This window comes from Melanerpes formicivorus, unplaced genomic scaffold (assembly GCF_026170545.1).
Source record: "Melanerpes formicivorus ecotype bairdi unplaced genomic scaffold, bMelFor1.0.p_v2 SCAF_4, whole genome shotgun sequence".
NCBI lineage: Eukaryota > Metazoa > Chordata > Aves > Piciformes > Picidae > Melanerpes > Melanerpes formicivorus.
Genome location: NW_027142356.1, coordinates 29,719,303 through 29,735,706, shown reverse-complemented (window position 1 = coordinate 29,735,706; position 16,404 = coordinate 29,719,303). Strand labels below are relative to the sequence as shown.

The window sequence follows — 16,404 nt, the reverse complement described above, 5'->3', positions numbered from 1 at the left end:
CACGTTGCATATATGGAAATAAACCACTGTTGTGCAGCTTTGATTTGCTTTGGACTGAAATGATCAGATCTGATTCTTGCTAGGTAAAGCAGGCTTCCAGTAAAACCTTTCTCTACCACAGATTCTGTGTTCATTGGATAATCTCAAGTGCTTTCAAAGCCTAGGTTCAAAATAAACGACAACCCGCAACCAAGAACATCAAACAACCAAACAAAAAGCCACGAGCAGCAACACGGAGCCTAAACCAATACTATACCTAAACCCATTAACTCTTCCAAGCTTTCTTTTTTGTGTGGTTGGGTTTACCAGTAAGGCATTGTGCTCTTAATAACCTGTATTTGAACTATACATTTTTCTGTTCTAGTCTTCTCGGCTCTATGTTCCCTTTGCCCCGAATTCTGTTTGCCATGGCACGCGATGGTTTACTCTTTAGTTTTCTTGCCAAACTGAATAAGAGGCAGGCACCAGTTTCTGCCACCATGACAGCAGGGGTCATCTCTGGTAAGCTCTAAAAGCCCATGTTACTTAAAGCTGAGACTGAAACACTCTATGCACGTGCATGGAACCTTATATTTTTTAAAAGGACTGCTTGTTAACTTCCCCTGCATGTACAATGGGAATAAAATTACCAAGTAATCAAAGGGTGTAAGAACTCCAGATCATGCCAATCATGGTGGTGGTGGTGAGATCCTTAACATCAAAGAATTCAAAATGATTTTTTTTTTCCTCAATATTGGGCTCTTGTATGGTGAATAAGATTATTACTTAATCTGAGTCCCTTAGACTGTTGCTCTTCTTACAAGGTTTCCTTGTGTGATGTACACCTATATATTTATCACATCCATAATGGAGGAGAACAACTCATGTCTCATGTGAGATGTGAGAAAAAGATTTCTACATTTGCAGCAGGATCAACTTTTGTGTAAAATAACAAAGATCTGAAAATTTTCTTCTAAAGAAAATGATTCTGGCTTTGCATAGGCATAGTATATTGTGGTTGAGGGGCATGTGTGTGTTGTGGGGTTATGTGTGTATGTACATGTATGTACACACATACATGCTCACATTTATTTGAGCAAAACAGCATTTGGGGAGCTGTTGTCAACTCTTAAATTCCTAAAATACAGCTGTTTCACTTTTGTCCATTCTTCTTGCAGAGGTACATGGAGCTGTGCTCCAAATTCACTGCCATTTCAGTGGGATATCTAATCACCCAAGAAAGTGGGAAGCTCTAGAAGCACTTAACCCAAAGGCAAATAAATAAGTCTTAAAAGCAATTAAAAGGTGAAATACATACCTTATAACATTTTTGCAACCCTGGCTGAAATGGATATCAAATAAGAGGTTCAGAACTGAGATCAAAATATTATTGTTTATAGTCAGAGTTGTCCTCAGATGCCACGAGACTGGAACTACTCACACCATGCACTTGACAGTAATTTGGGGAGGCACAGGCATTGTCCAGATAGTTCTCAGCAGCAGCATTAATAGCAGTTCCCGTTTCTTTGGTCAGAGTACAAATCAATTTCTTAGAATTACTTCTGTTAGTTTGAATTTATGATGTTGACATATTTCCCCACAATAATTTGGAAGTGGAGTTATGTGGCGTTAAATGAACATCTTTATCTGAAATCACAGTCATGATGAGGAGAGGGAGAACCATATGACTCAGCTGGAAAACTGAGTGATACAGTTCATAGCCCTGACTATAGCTATGCAGCAGCCATCACTGCCTTTAGGCAGTCTGGGGAATTTGGTGTGTCAACCACTCAGTTGAAGACAGCTTTATCCACTGATGGAGAAGGAGCAATTTCTTCTTCTATTTTTAAAAAGACAGTTATTTAATAACTTGTGGCCATAATTAGTGTTGCTAGAATAGTTACTGTTGTGGTTTAACTCCAGCCAGCAACTAAGTACCAAGCTGCCACTTGCTCACTCCTCCTTGCCCCACTGATTGGATGGGGAGAGGAGTCAGAAAAAAAGTAAAACCTGTGGGCTGAGATAATGTGGGAATGTGACCAGTGTAATAGTTGAAATATAAAATTTCAGTAGTAGTAATAATAATAGCAGCAGCAGTGTTTTAAAAGGGAGATAAGAAAACCCGGTTGAAATAAAACCCAAGAAAAACAAGTGATGCACACTACAACGGCTCACAACCTGCTGACCAATGCTTAGTCAGTCCCTCAGCAATTGGCCCCTTCTGGCCAACTCCCCCCAGTTTATATACTGAGTGTGATAGTTTATAGTGTGGAATGTTCCTTTGGCTAGGTCAGGTCAGCCATCCTGACCCTGCTCGCTCCCAGCCTCTTGTGCACCTGCTTGCTAGCAGAGCATGGGAAACCGAAAAGTCCTTGACATAGGGAGAGTGCTACTTAGCAACAACTGAAACATCAGTGTGTTAGCAACATTGTTCTCACACTAAATCCCAAACACAAAACTATACCAGCTAGTAGGAAGAAAATTAACTCTATCCCAGCTGAAACCAGGACATTTATGGATGTATGCAACAGCTTCTGACTTTTCATTCATAGCTTTCAGATGTTTGGCCCTTTAGGTAAACCTATCAGATCAAGACTACAGCTGAGCCAATTGTCACGTATTATTGCTCTGACTTATCTTTTCACATGTGGTAATCCTGATTACAAAACTCCACAGAGCTGTATGTTTTGGTGTCAGTCCAAGGTTTCACCATACATTGATCTACTGTTGTTTCTTGGAGCAGAACTAAGAGGTAGAAAAGTGATATTGTGCCTTTATTTTTTTTCTCCTGGGTCAGGCACTCAGGCATTTTTCAGTTTGGTTTTAATGTAAAAGAATGCTCTGACCTACACACAGTAGCCTTTAGAAGCTATGACTGAAAAATAAATATAGCTACTGTACATCAGGTTATAGTAGGTTCTGTTTTTCCTCAGCTTTGCTTACCTGGGATCTTTTGAGTAGGCAGAGCAGTGAGGTATTCAGAAATCTACCCAGTAAATGGCTTCTTTGATTAAGGAACATCTTCTGTCATTGAAGAAAACAGGATGGTCCTCCTTCCTTCATTGGAAAAGGAGAGCCAGATGAAATAAATCTTCTGTAATAGAGTGATCTTGTTTTCAGAAGAATCACATTTTGCTTTCTCCCTCAGGATCAAATAGGAGGGGAACGTGTGTTTGTGCACCAATACAGCTGTCTACAGATATATTATCAAGCATGACATAAATATTGTCATAGAATCATACACAGAATCACAGAACATTAGGGGTTGGAAGGGATCTTGAAAGACCATCTAGTCATTCCCCCTGCCAGAGCAGGATCACATAGAGGAGGTCACGCAGAATCGCATCCAGGCGGGTTTTGAATGTCTAGGTATTTCTGAATACATATATAAAAATTCAGTGTGTACATACAGAGTGTATAAAGATGACATTTAACCATTTCTTTGGATGCTGAGATTACTGATGAGTCAAGACATTAGGTATTTTTAGACTCTTTTATTTTTTTTCTGCATCTCAACAATGTTGAGAGAATACAACTATTTTAAGAGGTTTATTTGACCAGATACATTTCACATCAATTAGCATTAGCCTTTAGTTTAGTGATGGCTCGTGCTAGCTTATGATCTATTTGTGTCACTGTGCAAACAGCACAGACAAAATGAAAAAGATATTCCAGAATCTCTAGAAGAATGTGGCATCAGCTTTTGTAAACACAAAGACTGCTGTGGTTGCTCCTAGTATCATGGAAGTTTCTGTCTCTGCTTTCAGTGATCTTAGGACTATTAGTTCTTGTGAGATTTTGCTGGCCTTTCCTGAAGGCTGCTTGAACACATCACCTTTTTAGTAAATAATTTTTAAAACTCTGCAAAAGTATTTTTTCTTTGAAACAATGCTAAAAGTCCTCTTGACACAGAGCTCTTTCTCAGCTCAGCAGAAGCTTTACATAGTGGTGACCTACTGGGTTGGATCATTTTGCCCTAGTTTTGCTGTGGGATCCATCTTTTGTTAATTTTTTGTTGAATGATCTGAACATTATTCTATTAAAATGTATTTTTAATATGGTGTCAATTCAACAAGCCATGTGTGCAAATGCTTATGTGCAAGTACGTCCAATATGAATGGCTTGACTATGCAGCATGACTGTATGGCTCGACTATGCAGCATGACTGTATGGCTCATCAGTGCATCTCTATATGAAGGAGATTCCCAACTGTAAGGAATTAGGTTTGGGAATGTTGGTGATGACTTCTAAAATGTGTTTTGAAGGATTACCATGGTTTCACTTACACTGCTATCAGTAAAACCTTGTAAAGTTACCCTGCAGACAGATTTTCAAACCTCAGCTCTTAGTATGTCTTAATACTAAACTTAGCACTTACAGTTGGACTCAGTGATCTTATAAATCTTTCCAGCCTAAACAGTTCTATGGTTCTATGTCAGCTTCATATAAATTTTGCATTTTCTTTTATTTTGTTTTTTAGCTATAATGGCTTTTCTGTTTGACCTAAAGGCTTTAGTGGACATGATGTCTATTGGTACACTCCTTGCTTATTCACTTGTGGCAGCCTGCGTCCTCATTCTTAGGTGAGTATTCTGCTGCGTTTTATTTCTTGACAGTCAATATATAAACAGGAGTGACATTTACAAGATGTTTTTTGCTAGATAGCTAAATGCTTAAAAATTGGCTGTATGCTTGAAAATGATTACTAGGGAGCAGTGACCCATCAAAGAAAACAATGCTGTATTGCCATAAGATGGTAACAGTTGGTTGAGTCAAATCTTCATGTAAAATCTAGACACCTTTCAATTTCTGAAAGACGCAGTGGTCCAAGCATTAGTCCTAAAGGTAATGTAAGCTTGTGTCCAAAATTTGCTGAATGATATTTTGACAGGAACACAGTCCGTGCTGTATATCATGACTATGTCTTGTGGGGGGCTATATGGGAAAGGTATAGATTTTTTTGAGGTAGTTCACAGGATGAACAAGTTCAGAGAATTGCTTTGTATTATCCTAGTAAGAAACATAAGACCAGACAAGTTTCATAGTTTCATAGTTTCATTCAGGGTTGGAAGGGACCACAAGGATCATCTAGTTCCAACCCCCCTGCCATGGGCAGGGACACCCCACACTAGATCAGGCTGGACAGAGCCTCAGCCAGCCTGCTCTTAAACACCTCCAGGGACGGGGCCTCGATCACCTCCCTGGACAACCCATTCCAGGGTCTCACCACTCTCATGGTGAAGAACCTCCTCCTCACATCTAGCCTGAATCTCCCCACCTCCAGCTTCATTCCATTCCCCCTAGTCCTATCACTACCTGAGATCCTGAGAAGTCCTTCCCCAGCCTTCCTGTAGGCCCCCTTCAGATACTGGAAGGCCACAATTAGGTCACCTCGGAGCCTTCTCTTCTCCAGACTGAACAGCCCCAACTCCTTCAGTCTGTCCTCGTAGGAGAGGTGCTCCAGCCCTCTGATCATCTTTGTGGCCCTTCTCTGGAAGTGTTTCAGGATGTGGCAGTCTTACAAGAGCGTGCAAAGACTAACTCTCAATCAGTGAGATTATAAATTATTGTCACTAAAGCTCTGGTATCTGTTCCGTTTGTAAAGCCATGGAATAGCTCTATTGCAAAAGACAGAAAAGAAAGAGAAAAAAAATAGAAAAGAAAAGAAAACAAACCAAACCCAACTCAGGCCAAACACACAGCAAGGTGATTGTGGGATGTATGCTTTCACAGTTTAATTAGATGTACCACACTGGTCTTGACAGTAATACATTTAAATGAAATATTCCTGATACAAGAAAATACAGCTGTGATGCAGCTATGTGGACAGTGGTTATAGCTCACTTTGTTGTGTATTGCTCTTTTTACCTTAAAAATCAGTCTTTATTACTGTCGTGGGGTTGGGGGAAAGGCCGGGCCCTTTCCCCCCGCTGTGAGTAGAGGGAAGAAAATTGAAAGGGAAGAAAAATGCACAGCCGGATTAGCAAAGGAGTGTGTGCTGTATATTTACAAAGCAGTTTAGGAAATGCAGATTTATGTACAGAATTTACAGTATTTACAATATATACAGAAATATACAACAAAGTCACACAGAAATGAGGGTTCCCTCCTCTGCTGAGGGGGTTCCCCACCCCTGCTCCCCCTTCTCTCCCCCTTTCCCCAGAGAGGGTTAGAAAGAGAGGAAAAGATAAACTGTTAATTAAAAAGCAGTTATGTGTTAGAATGTTAGAAGAGGCCTCACGCTTTTATCTGCTTCAAGGTCAAGCCTGGCCGAAAGCCCAGAGAGTTGTGAGCTGCAAAGGGGGGAAAGCAAGACTGAGACTAGTCCCACTGGGAATCAAACTTAAGGCAGTGCTTCTGCCTCTCCACCAATGAAATTAGTTTAGACCTGTCCTTTATTTATAAACATTCGGCCACAGTATCCCTTTGTTAAAGGCACCGCCTCAAACGGTCACAATTACTTGAGACTAAATAACTTTAAAAAGTGTAACAGGTTAAATTTAGCTCAAATTCAATGTTGCAGCATTCAACACTTTAAAAGAAATGGATCTTTTATCCCATGGTGACTTATTTAACAGATACATTTTTAAAAATGCACTTAAATTCTAACAAAGCAGATGGATAGTTTCAGACTATGCCAGTTACAGTCTTACAGTACAGCAAGCAAGTCAGAAAGGGGCTCTCCTACTCTTTCCCTGCCACTGACCACCAGATTCTGTCCCCTTTTTTTGCGTGTGTACACAAGACTGGTCACTTATCTGACCCATTCACAGAGCTTAAAATACTGCCCAAAACCTTATTTTTAGAATAAACCAAACCAGGTTGGAAGAGACCTTCAAGATCATCATGTCCAATCCATCAACCAATCCAACCCACCCAAACAGCTAACCCATGGCACCAAGCACCCCATCAAGTCTCCTCCTGAACACATCCAACGACGGCGACTCCACCACCTCCCTGGGCAGCCCATTCCAATGGCCAATCACTCTCTCTGTATAGAACTTCTTCCTAATATTCAACCTGAACCTCCCCTGGCACAGCCTGAGACTGTGTAGAGAGACTGTGTAGACTGAGTTGTAGAGAGTGATAAGGTCACCCCTGAGTCTCCTCTTCTCCAGGCTGAGCAACCCCAGCTCCCTCAGTCTTTCCTCATAGGGCTTGTGTTCCAAACCTCTCACCAACTTTGTTGCTCTTCTCTGGACTCGTTCCAGCAAGTCAACATCTTTCCTAAACTGAGGGGCCTAGAACTGGACACAGTACTCGAGGTGTGGCCTAACCAGTGCAGTGTACAGGGGCAGAATGACCTCCCTGCTCCTGCTGGCCACACTGTTCTTGATGCAGGCCAGGATGCCATTGGCCCTCTTGGCTGCCAAACCCCACCCCAAAAAATCCCCAAATCCCACCCCAAAAAAAACAAAACAGTGAATTGCCAAAATTGGTTTGTATATGATAGTGAATATATATGACTATTGCAGTGCAGTTATGATTGGGGAAATTCTAAATCTCTACTGCAAAGAATTTAATATTCAAATACGTTCTTAGAGTTGTATTGCTGCAAATGCTACAGTCACTGTAATTTTTTTTATTATCCTGTTTGCTTTATGCATAGGTACCAACCCAGTTTAACCTATGAACAAACAAAATATTCCCCAGAAAAAGCAGCTTTGGCTGCATCTGAAAGGGAATCTGCAGTAAGTGAATCACAGATGAATATGATACAAGAGAATCACTTCAATCTTCAGGTCCTGCTTAATCCCTCCAGTTTACCTACTGAGCAAACTGCAACTACTGTTAACTTTTTAGTAGGCCTTTTAGGTAAGTGTTCAGCTGTCCAAACTCATATAATGGAATTTTATGAAGGACAAAATAAAAAAATCCAGTGATAATATGCCTTCTTTCAGTCATAATTAATCTCTTGAATGCTTTTATACTGCTTGATGCATCTAATCTGCAGTCTAGTATATTTTCCTTTATTTAAACATTTTCATTATAACATTTCATACTGAAGACTTGCTGTTGTTCTTAACAGTCACTTCCTCCTCAATGCAGCGATTAAGTGACTTCTTTCCTATATCCATCAGCTTTCTTGGTTTGTGGCTTGAGTGTCCTCACTACATACTGGATTCATTTCATTGCTAAATTGGAGCCCTGGAGTATTGGCCTTCTTGCTGTGTTGTTGGTGTCCTTCATCGCTACCATTCTCCTCATCCAAAGGCAGCCCCAGAACCAGCAGAAAGTGGCCTTTATGGTGAACAACATTTTCTCTATATTATTTTCTAATGAGAACCTTGAATGGATTCCAACAGGTGGGAGAGGGGCAGAGAGAGTGATGGTTCTCTTTCAGGCATTCTTTCATTAATGCACTGCCGCTAGAAAATATATATTCAAGGTAATGTGTTTTGAAAGTATGTAGAAACTGGTGCTTAAACCCAGTGAAAAAGAAAATGCCACTATATTCCAATAAGAATTTTTCAATTCTTTTGTAGTGATTAGATGTGTCACCTCTAGCTTGTGTTGTACACCTGAAGTGTGACATGCAAGAAATTATGTTTGATGCTAATATATTAACTATTTCCCTTTAGGTTCCACTATTGCCATTTTTGCCATCATTCAGTATCCTGGTAAATATTTATTTGATGGTACAATTAAGTGGAGACACCTGGATCAGATTTAGCTTCTGGATGGCACTTGGTAGGTACACCTGTTTATTTTGGACACCTCTTCCATGAATCCTCTTAGAACATTTGAGTCTCTTCCTTTAAATTAATAAATTTTGTTTTAATAAAAGCCAGCTGATATTTCTGATCAGAACAAAAGCATGCTTCAGAAGCAGTAGTTACATGTATTCAAAACTGTTAAGTACAAGTTGAGTCCTATAATAATTATAGGACAAATTCCAATTAGCCACCATTTCCCCCCCTACTAATTATAGCTAAAATTGCACACAAACCTGTTTCTAACAGATTTCTCCTCAGTTTATTAGTCATTCTGCTTCAAGATATGGAAGATTGTATTAACTGCATCTAGACATAAATTAGAGCTGGAAGTTTCCATTATCTATTAGAGCATTAGTGCCAACATGATACACTGGAATTTGCATAGGAACAGGGAAGACCTTCAGATACCTGAAGAAGAAATTTCTTTTGGAAAGCTATGTTCAGCCAGAGAGTAATAACTAAGTACTTTTTAATGCCTGAATATGATTTTTTTTTTTCCCCTTTTGGAAGGCTTCCTCATTTACTTTGCTTACGGCATCAGACACAGCCTTGAAGGTCATCGTAGCAGTGGAGATGATGATTCTTGTTCAGAAAACAGCGGGTTGCAAGAAAAGAACCCTGTAGAAGAGATGGATGAACCTGAAACTGCAAATGAAAGCGATCGATTTCTTGCACACGAGAGGACAAGTGAATGTTAATCTATGCAAACATAAAAGTATTTTAAGCCTTTAATTGACATTTTACTTGCAGACTAAAATTTCAAAAGGTTTCTGACAATATTGTGCCTCTTGAAAGTGTTTACTCCAAGGCCTGGCTAGTATTTTGGACAAGCTCCTAATCCATCTTCCTCATTTCAGAACTGACAGCATGGAGATTAGTATTTAAATTAAAGGAAAACAAAAACAAACAACAAAGAAGAGAAGTACCTGTTGGCAAGCAAAAATTTACATGCATTGTTTGAACTTTCATCCAAAATCACTGGCAATCAGAAAACATGAAAAAGTGTCTGCAAGAACTTCTGACTATTTGACACTGCACTGTGAACACAAGTGCCTTTTGTACTTTTTCCTTATCTCTGTTATTTGTGTTGGTCACAATCTTATAGTTCTCTTCTTTCTACAGAAGTAACTCTCCCAGGAGATAAATTGCAGAAAGGCCTGGAAAGTATTGGCAAAACATATGGCAATTGTACAGCTCTGATTCTGTGCAAATAGCAGACAATCATCTATTTATGTACCGAGAAGTAATGGCTTGCCATTATTAATCAGTAGTCATGTAGAACACAAATGGCAAAGATACTTAAACGCTTTTGGTCTGAACTAAATAGCATTCAAGATTCCTACATATGTGAATTCCTTTCAGAGATGCTGCATGTGTGAAATAATACCCCCCCAGAGGAGCTGTGATTTCTGCAAAAGCATCTGGGAAATAATCTGTTCATCATGATACTGACAGGGATTTTTAGATGTGGGTTAGCAAGTATTGCCCTTTTGGTTTTGGATTTTATCCCCCCCTACGTGATTTTGTACTTATATACAGCAGTCATCAAGTTTTCCTCTTCTCACTCATTTCTGCCACACTTTCCTCTCCTTTATTATATGCCTAAGCTGATATTTGTGAGCTTAGCTGTCCTCAGAAAAAATAATGTAGAAAATCCCAGCTGCCTTCTCAAATTCCAGAGATGTTAAAAAAAAAACCCCACAAGTACGTAGGATGTCCAAATGCTAATTTATGTAAAGAACCAAACTGTTGCAGCAGTGCTGGGTGAATGATTATTTTTAAAGCTGGTAAAAATGGAAACTGTTCTTTTAACATAAAGGTCATGTTACCTGCCAAAGGCGCTCAGGTATTTTAACACTTAGCAAAGAGTAGGCTCAAGTCCCACAAAGGAGTCCACAATATGAAGTTGCTTTGTAAGAATGGATTTATAAAAATACCCTAAAGTAAGAGCTCTAGGACTTTGTTGTGGAGGTTTGCACTCTGTTGCTGGTACTAATAATTGGTATTAATCTCTGTTGTTTGGTATAAAAACTTAAGATCCCATGAGAGCTATTTTGGTTGACAGTGAAAGACAACCTCACTGTTTGTAATAGCTGGAGTTTCAGTAGTGCCGCGGAGAGGGGAGGGAAGGGGAGAAAGAGGGAAAACCCCGAACTAGTTAGGCTGCTTCTGTCTCTCTCCCATTCTTTTCACAGCAATAGATTCATACTTTTAAAATTACTTCTGTATTGTAAGAGAGTAGACATGTCTAAATATTGAAGGGCAAAAGTGTTTCTTGACAGAAACCCTTGCAATAGGTTGATATCCCGCCATGGAGCAAGTCTGATGCCTGCCTTCTTAGGTAGAACTGGTAGGAAAGGGTCCTGCGATGCCGGCAGGAGCGAGTGGGTAACGTGTGCTGTTGCACCAGTGGCCTCTACTGGCTACTCGGAATTAGGAGTAGCAAGTGGAAATGCAGAAGGCGTGCAATAGTGTACCACCTACCGTTTAATTGTGCATGCATCCCCTAACTGCAACTGTTGTCCCGAGGACCACTGTTCTAGCAACTGGTAGTCCTTGAAAATGGATGGAACTATAGGGTAGGTGGCAATGGGATCCTGATTTTTAATATATAGTAATCCATCCCGAGCTGATCATACACTATAGCCACTTCTTTCCACCATTCATCATCATTTTGCAAATGCCATTAAAGACCGAAATCTCAGATTCTCAAGGCAGTTCTTAGAGCTGTTGATAACTCTCATATGTGATTGGAAGAGCTGTCTGTGTCAGTTGGATCTGCTGCCTTAATTGTGCTTCTCAACCAGGGCCCATTTTTACACCATACATAACAAAAGAACTATACGTTCTCATTTGAAGTATGAGAAATTTCAGACTGTCCAGGCTCTTGGAAGGAATCCAATGCAGTAATTCTTAGATATGTGAAAACAAAGATTTTATTTATAAGTAATCAAAAGATTGCCTGAGTGTATGTTCTGTTGTTTTTAATCCCACAAGTATTCAAAATACAGAAGCTGATGTTTTTCCTCATCAGCTACAACTCTGTCAAGAGCATGTCTTCTTCACTGCTTGTATTTGCAGAGAACATTCTTGCCCTGCCTTGCCCAGTACTCTTAAGTCCTTGTCACTGTTGTAGGAGCAAGTCAGCAGTGCTTAGGTAAAGCTTTTGCATGACATCCTTATAAACCTATAGTGAAACAACTCTTTTTTAAACTCCTTACGTGTCTCTGTGAGTGGGGAGCAGAGACTTACTTTTTCCTGTGGTGCTGATGCTGCAGAGCAGGTGAACCAGGCTCCCAAGGTCCAACCTGCTGCTGTTCTGTGATGTGCAAGGAAGACCCCCATTCCCTTCCTAGGCTACCATATAGAATGTATGTGTGCACACCTGTCTATGTTTGCATCTGTCTGATACTGGCCCATTTTTGATGTAGTGGTTAAAGTAATTTCTATACTGCACTGGAATTTTCCCTCAAAGGGATACTGTCAATATAAAACACTTCTGACTAAAGCAAGTGCTAGCTAAGGCTTCTGGGGATGATTAAAGAAAATAAATCTTCTAGCTTATTTACCTAATGGATGTGTCAGCATTATGTGTGTTGACAGTTTTCCCTTTCAGTTGTATGAATATTTCTCCCCTTGTTGTTAGAGAAATTAATTCTATAAAAATAAAAGGCTGTGCCTGTACAAAGGTTGCTGAGATGGAAGCAGCTGCAGCACAGGAATTATCCACTTTACTAATGAGATGTAAAATTAAATTAAAGTAATTGAGTATTCTTGGTTGCTTCAGCTGCACAAAGCTTATTTATACATGTGTATAGTCAGTTAGTCAGTGGCTGAGTAAGAACATAACAAGCCAGAAGACATTTCTGCTTGTTTAGGTATGCAGTTGTATATGCAGTCTCCAAATTCCAGATGCTTTTAGTGGGACTTTGCAGGAGCAGAGGACATGCCACATATGTAACAAATTCTGGTTTTGTTCCGGTGTTTGCTGTATGTCTGTACTTGCTGGGAGCAGCTGAAAGCACAAGTCCAGTGGAATTAAATTGTTGCTGTTATTTGTTAACATAGTTGTTTATATTGTAATTTGTTCTGTGCAACTAGTAATGTGTTAATACAAGCTATCTGTTATTGGAAGTAACTTATTGGGTTTTGTTTTATTTTGTGGTTGAGGTTTGTTTTGTTTGGTTTTGTTTTACTTGGGGTTTTTTTGGCAGAAAATCCTCCAAAACCTTTACTTTCATTGATACATTCTGGATATGCCTTTAGACAGAAGAATTATCCTTATCTAGTTGGCTTTAAGAAAGTAAGCCAAATCCTATTTAAGGGAAAACAAAGAAATGTTTTTATTCTGAGGATTAAGAGTTATAAAACATTTCTATATAATTCATATTAATTGAAGTGATCTTCTTGTGGTGTTCCAGTCCTAATTCTGCAGTAGGAAATTCTATGAGATATCTTAGGGTTTGTTGTCTATTATCCTGGGTGAAACTAGTCTGTTAATTTTTCCTGCACAACAAATGCCAGTCAGATTCCTGAAATCTGTCAAATTATGTTTATGTCACCACGCATTAAAGTCATTTATGTTACCTGCTATTAGAGAATGATCAGTGATAAATGTCAACAGTAGTGACAGAGGCTTACTTACGTACTTAGGAATTTAACTATGCCATCCAGAAACTTCAAATGATACCAGGAATTCAGAGATAAAACTGGGTGAAACTTACTTATATACTGTGGTTTTTTCAGATGATGAGTCTAGCCACCTTTCCCCTAAAATGTATGCAAAGATATATATAGAAAGATATATAGATATATATGTATGTATGTGTGTGTGTGTATATATATATACACATACAAAGAAATAAATGGCATACTGTTGTCATGGAGGTATTACTAAGTACTGATATCAGATGTGCCATCAGGTATTTAGGAAGAGACTGGATGGGGTGATTAGTGCCATGGTTTAGTTGATTAGATAGCGTTGGATGGTAGGTTGGACTCAATTATCTCAAAGGTCTCTTCCCATCTGGTCTGGTTCGGTTCTGTTCTATTCTATTCTATTCTATTCTATTCTATTCTATTCTATTCTATTCTGTTCTATTCTATTCTATTCTGTTCTATTCTATTCTATTCTATTCTATTCTATTCTATTCTATTCTATTCTATTCTATTCTATTCTATTCTCATCCTGAGATCCTGAAAGCTGAACAACCTGGGTGAAATTCACGGAAGTGCAGGAAATCTGTGTGGGACTGTGCAATCATTTTAACCAGTTGTGGTGCCTTTGGCATTGAGGTGGGTACAGTATAAATTTAATCCACATGATGGCTGGCATGTGTTACTTGATTACCTAAAAAAGCACCTTCCAATGCTTTAGGGCTGTATTTCCTCCTCGACATGTGAGGAAGTTTGTATGCATTGCAGTATGCTCATTGAAAGCACTGAGGTTCCTCAGTGTTAGCAGAGAGGTATTTTATGAAAAAGCAAGTGATATTTCACGTAGTGTAGGATCTTTGTATTTGGTTTTAATTTCCTGTACCTTTAATATTTCTTCCTGGTATATGTTTTGAAGACCTCTGCATTTTTAACAGCCGGACCTTTCCAAAGCTAAATACCTTTACCATCTCCTGATCTGTTTTCTAGTTGATTTTAGAAATCAAACTCCTCAACATGAGCTCAGTTGAAGGTTTTCTGTGCACAGACATGGATTACAAAGACCTATGTATATATTTCATTATTTTTGTTAGTTGGACAAATTCTGTTGTCTTTGTGTATTTTCATTGAGCCTTGTGCCAGGTATACTCCAGCTTCACTAGTAAAAGTTTAGCTGGAGTCAGGACAAAGGAAAAAAAAAGGATCTGAGTCTTTAGGAGGGCTTTTTCATTTGTTTTACCAGAAAGTAACGTGTGAAATACTTGTTAGTATCTTTTAAAATAGTTAAGTGTGCATCTTTTTAAAACAACCCATTAGTTTTCATATCCATTTGAACTTTTCTTTTTGTTCATGTGTACACTGTAGTGATTATCTCTGTATTACATGCTGCTGAGCATTCAAAATGTAGATAGAATGATTATGATGACACTCAAACCACACATTTGTATTCCTTTGCTCGACTAAAATGAAAAGTCTTGAATTTTTAAGAATGTACAAATGCTTCTATTTAAGAATATGGTGCTTGTTTTTTTCCACTTTTACAATAGAATTGTAATCAGCCATATTTTTAGTTGCCTAAGTTCCAGATTGAACATTACATTGCTATTTACTGTAAAATGTGCTTCATGGGATAACAATTGTGCATTTGTCCTGTATTTTTTAAATAAAGCTGAGTATCACTTGTATGTATTTCATACAACAGCTCTCACTTTAACCACCACTCTAGTTTCAGTAAACACTAAAATAATACAGGGACTTAATCACCATTGGCATCAGCTATCTCATGTCATTACATTATGCAAATCCTAACTCATTTTAAAATAAGTAACATGATAACTCACATGCATTTTACAGAGGGGAAAAAACCCCTCATGTTTTATGTTTAAATCTTTTCCTAGAATCAATAAGGTTGAAAAAGACCTCAGAGATCATCAAATCCAACTTATCACCCAAGACCTCATGAAAACTAAACCATGGCACCCAGTGCCATGTCCAATTCCCTCTTGAACACCTCCAGGGATGGTGATTCCACCACCTCCCTGGGCAGCACATTCCAATAGCTAGCAACTCTCTCTGTGAAGAACTTTCTTCTCATCTCAAGCCTAAACTTCCCCTGGTGCAGCTTGAGACTGTGACCTTTTGTTCTGGTGCTGGTTGCCTGGGAGAAGAGACCAACTCCCTCCTGGCTACAACCACCCTTCAGGTAGTTGTAGACAGCAATAAGGTCTCCCCTGAGCCTCCTCTTCTCCAGGCTAAAGAACCCCAGCTCCCTCAGCCTCTCCTCGTAGGACTTGTGCTCAATGCCTCTCACCAGCCTTTTGCCCTTCTCTGGACCACTTATTTTTCCAGTGGTCTGGAGATGGGGATAGTAGCAGTGTTTTGTTTCATGCTTGCTTCCAAGCACTCAAGAAGTCACTGAAATAGAAAACACCACCCTTTGATTTGGGCATTTTGTCTCACGGTGCCAAACCACAGATGAGGTTAAATTTGATTTCCAGAGGGAGCTCTTGGCATTCATGGTGCTCAATTTTGTGAAGCAGCCAGCCTTGTCCGGGCAGCATCCAGCCTCAGAGTTAGATAGGTTAACTTGCTGCTTTTTCCCTTTTTCCTCTTTGAAATGAAACAAACAAAACCAAAACCCCAACAACAAAAGCCAACTCTGAATAGTGGTGTGGGTATGTTGAGAGAATAAAAGCATGAGCCTGAGCAATGAATAACAAGAGCCTTGAGACTGAGAACCACACTCCCACAGCAGGCTTATCATCTGACACTGTTTTTAGTGATATTTGGGTAGCCACCTTCTTCAAAGATTTAAGCAAAGATGTAACTTCTGGTTTTGGCTTGGTTTTTTTTCTAAGCTACACTGCAACTCTTGTATACAATTCATTAAGTTTTCAAATTATTAATAATCACCTTATTGTACTACAGATTCATTAAGACTGATCTTGAAAATCTTGGTCCAAGGGACATAATAAATCTTCAAGTCTTGCATTTAAAGCATTGACCTGAAAAGATGTGTTTAAGCAATCCATTTAGTCATGTGGAGAACTGGGGC

The 16,404-nt window shown here is 39.2% G+C and overlaps 1 protein-coding gene across 3 annotated transcripts in view; it reads left to right on the top strand.

Annotated features, from left to right (window-relative positions):
• The window catches only part of SLC7A2 (solute carrier family 7 member 2), a 64,614-nt gene extending 49,455 nt beyond the window's left edge, over positions 1-15,159 (top strand). For 2 of the 3 annotated variants that reach the window (XM_068137497.1, XM_068137495.1), the window contains exons 8-12: positions 4,460-4,562; positions 7,589-7,794; positions 8,061-8,227; positions 8,562-8,670; positions 9,207-15,159. In XM_068137497.1, coding sequence (XP_067993598.1) covers positions 4,460-4,562; positions 7,589-7,794; positions 8,061-8,227; positions 8,562-8,670; positions 9,207-9,394 — 773 coding nt within the window. In that variant the 3' untranslated portion in view covers positions 9,395-15,159. Of the gene's footprint in view, positions 1-364; positions 502-4,459; positions 4,563-7,588; positions 7,795-8,060; positions 8,228-8,561; positions 8,671-9,206 lie in introns of all 3 variants that reach the window. The other variant, XM_068137498.1, reaches the window with a different exon arrangement.
• Positions 15,160-16,404: the final 1,245 nt, after the last annotated feature.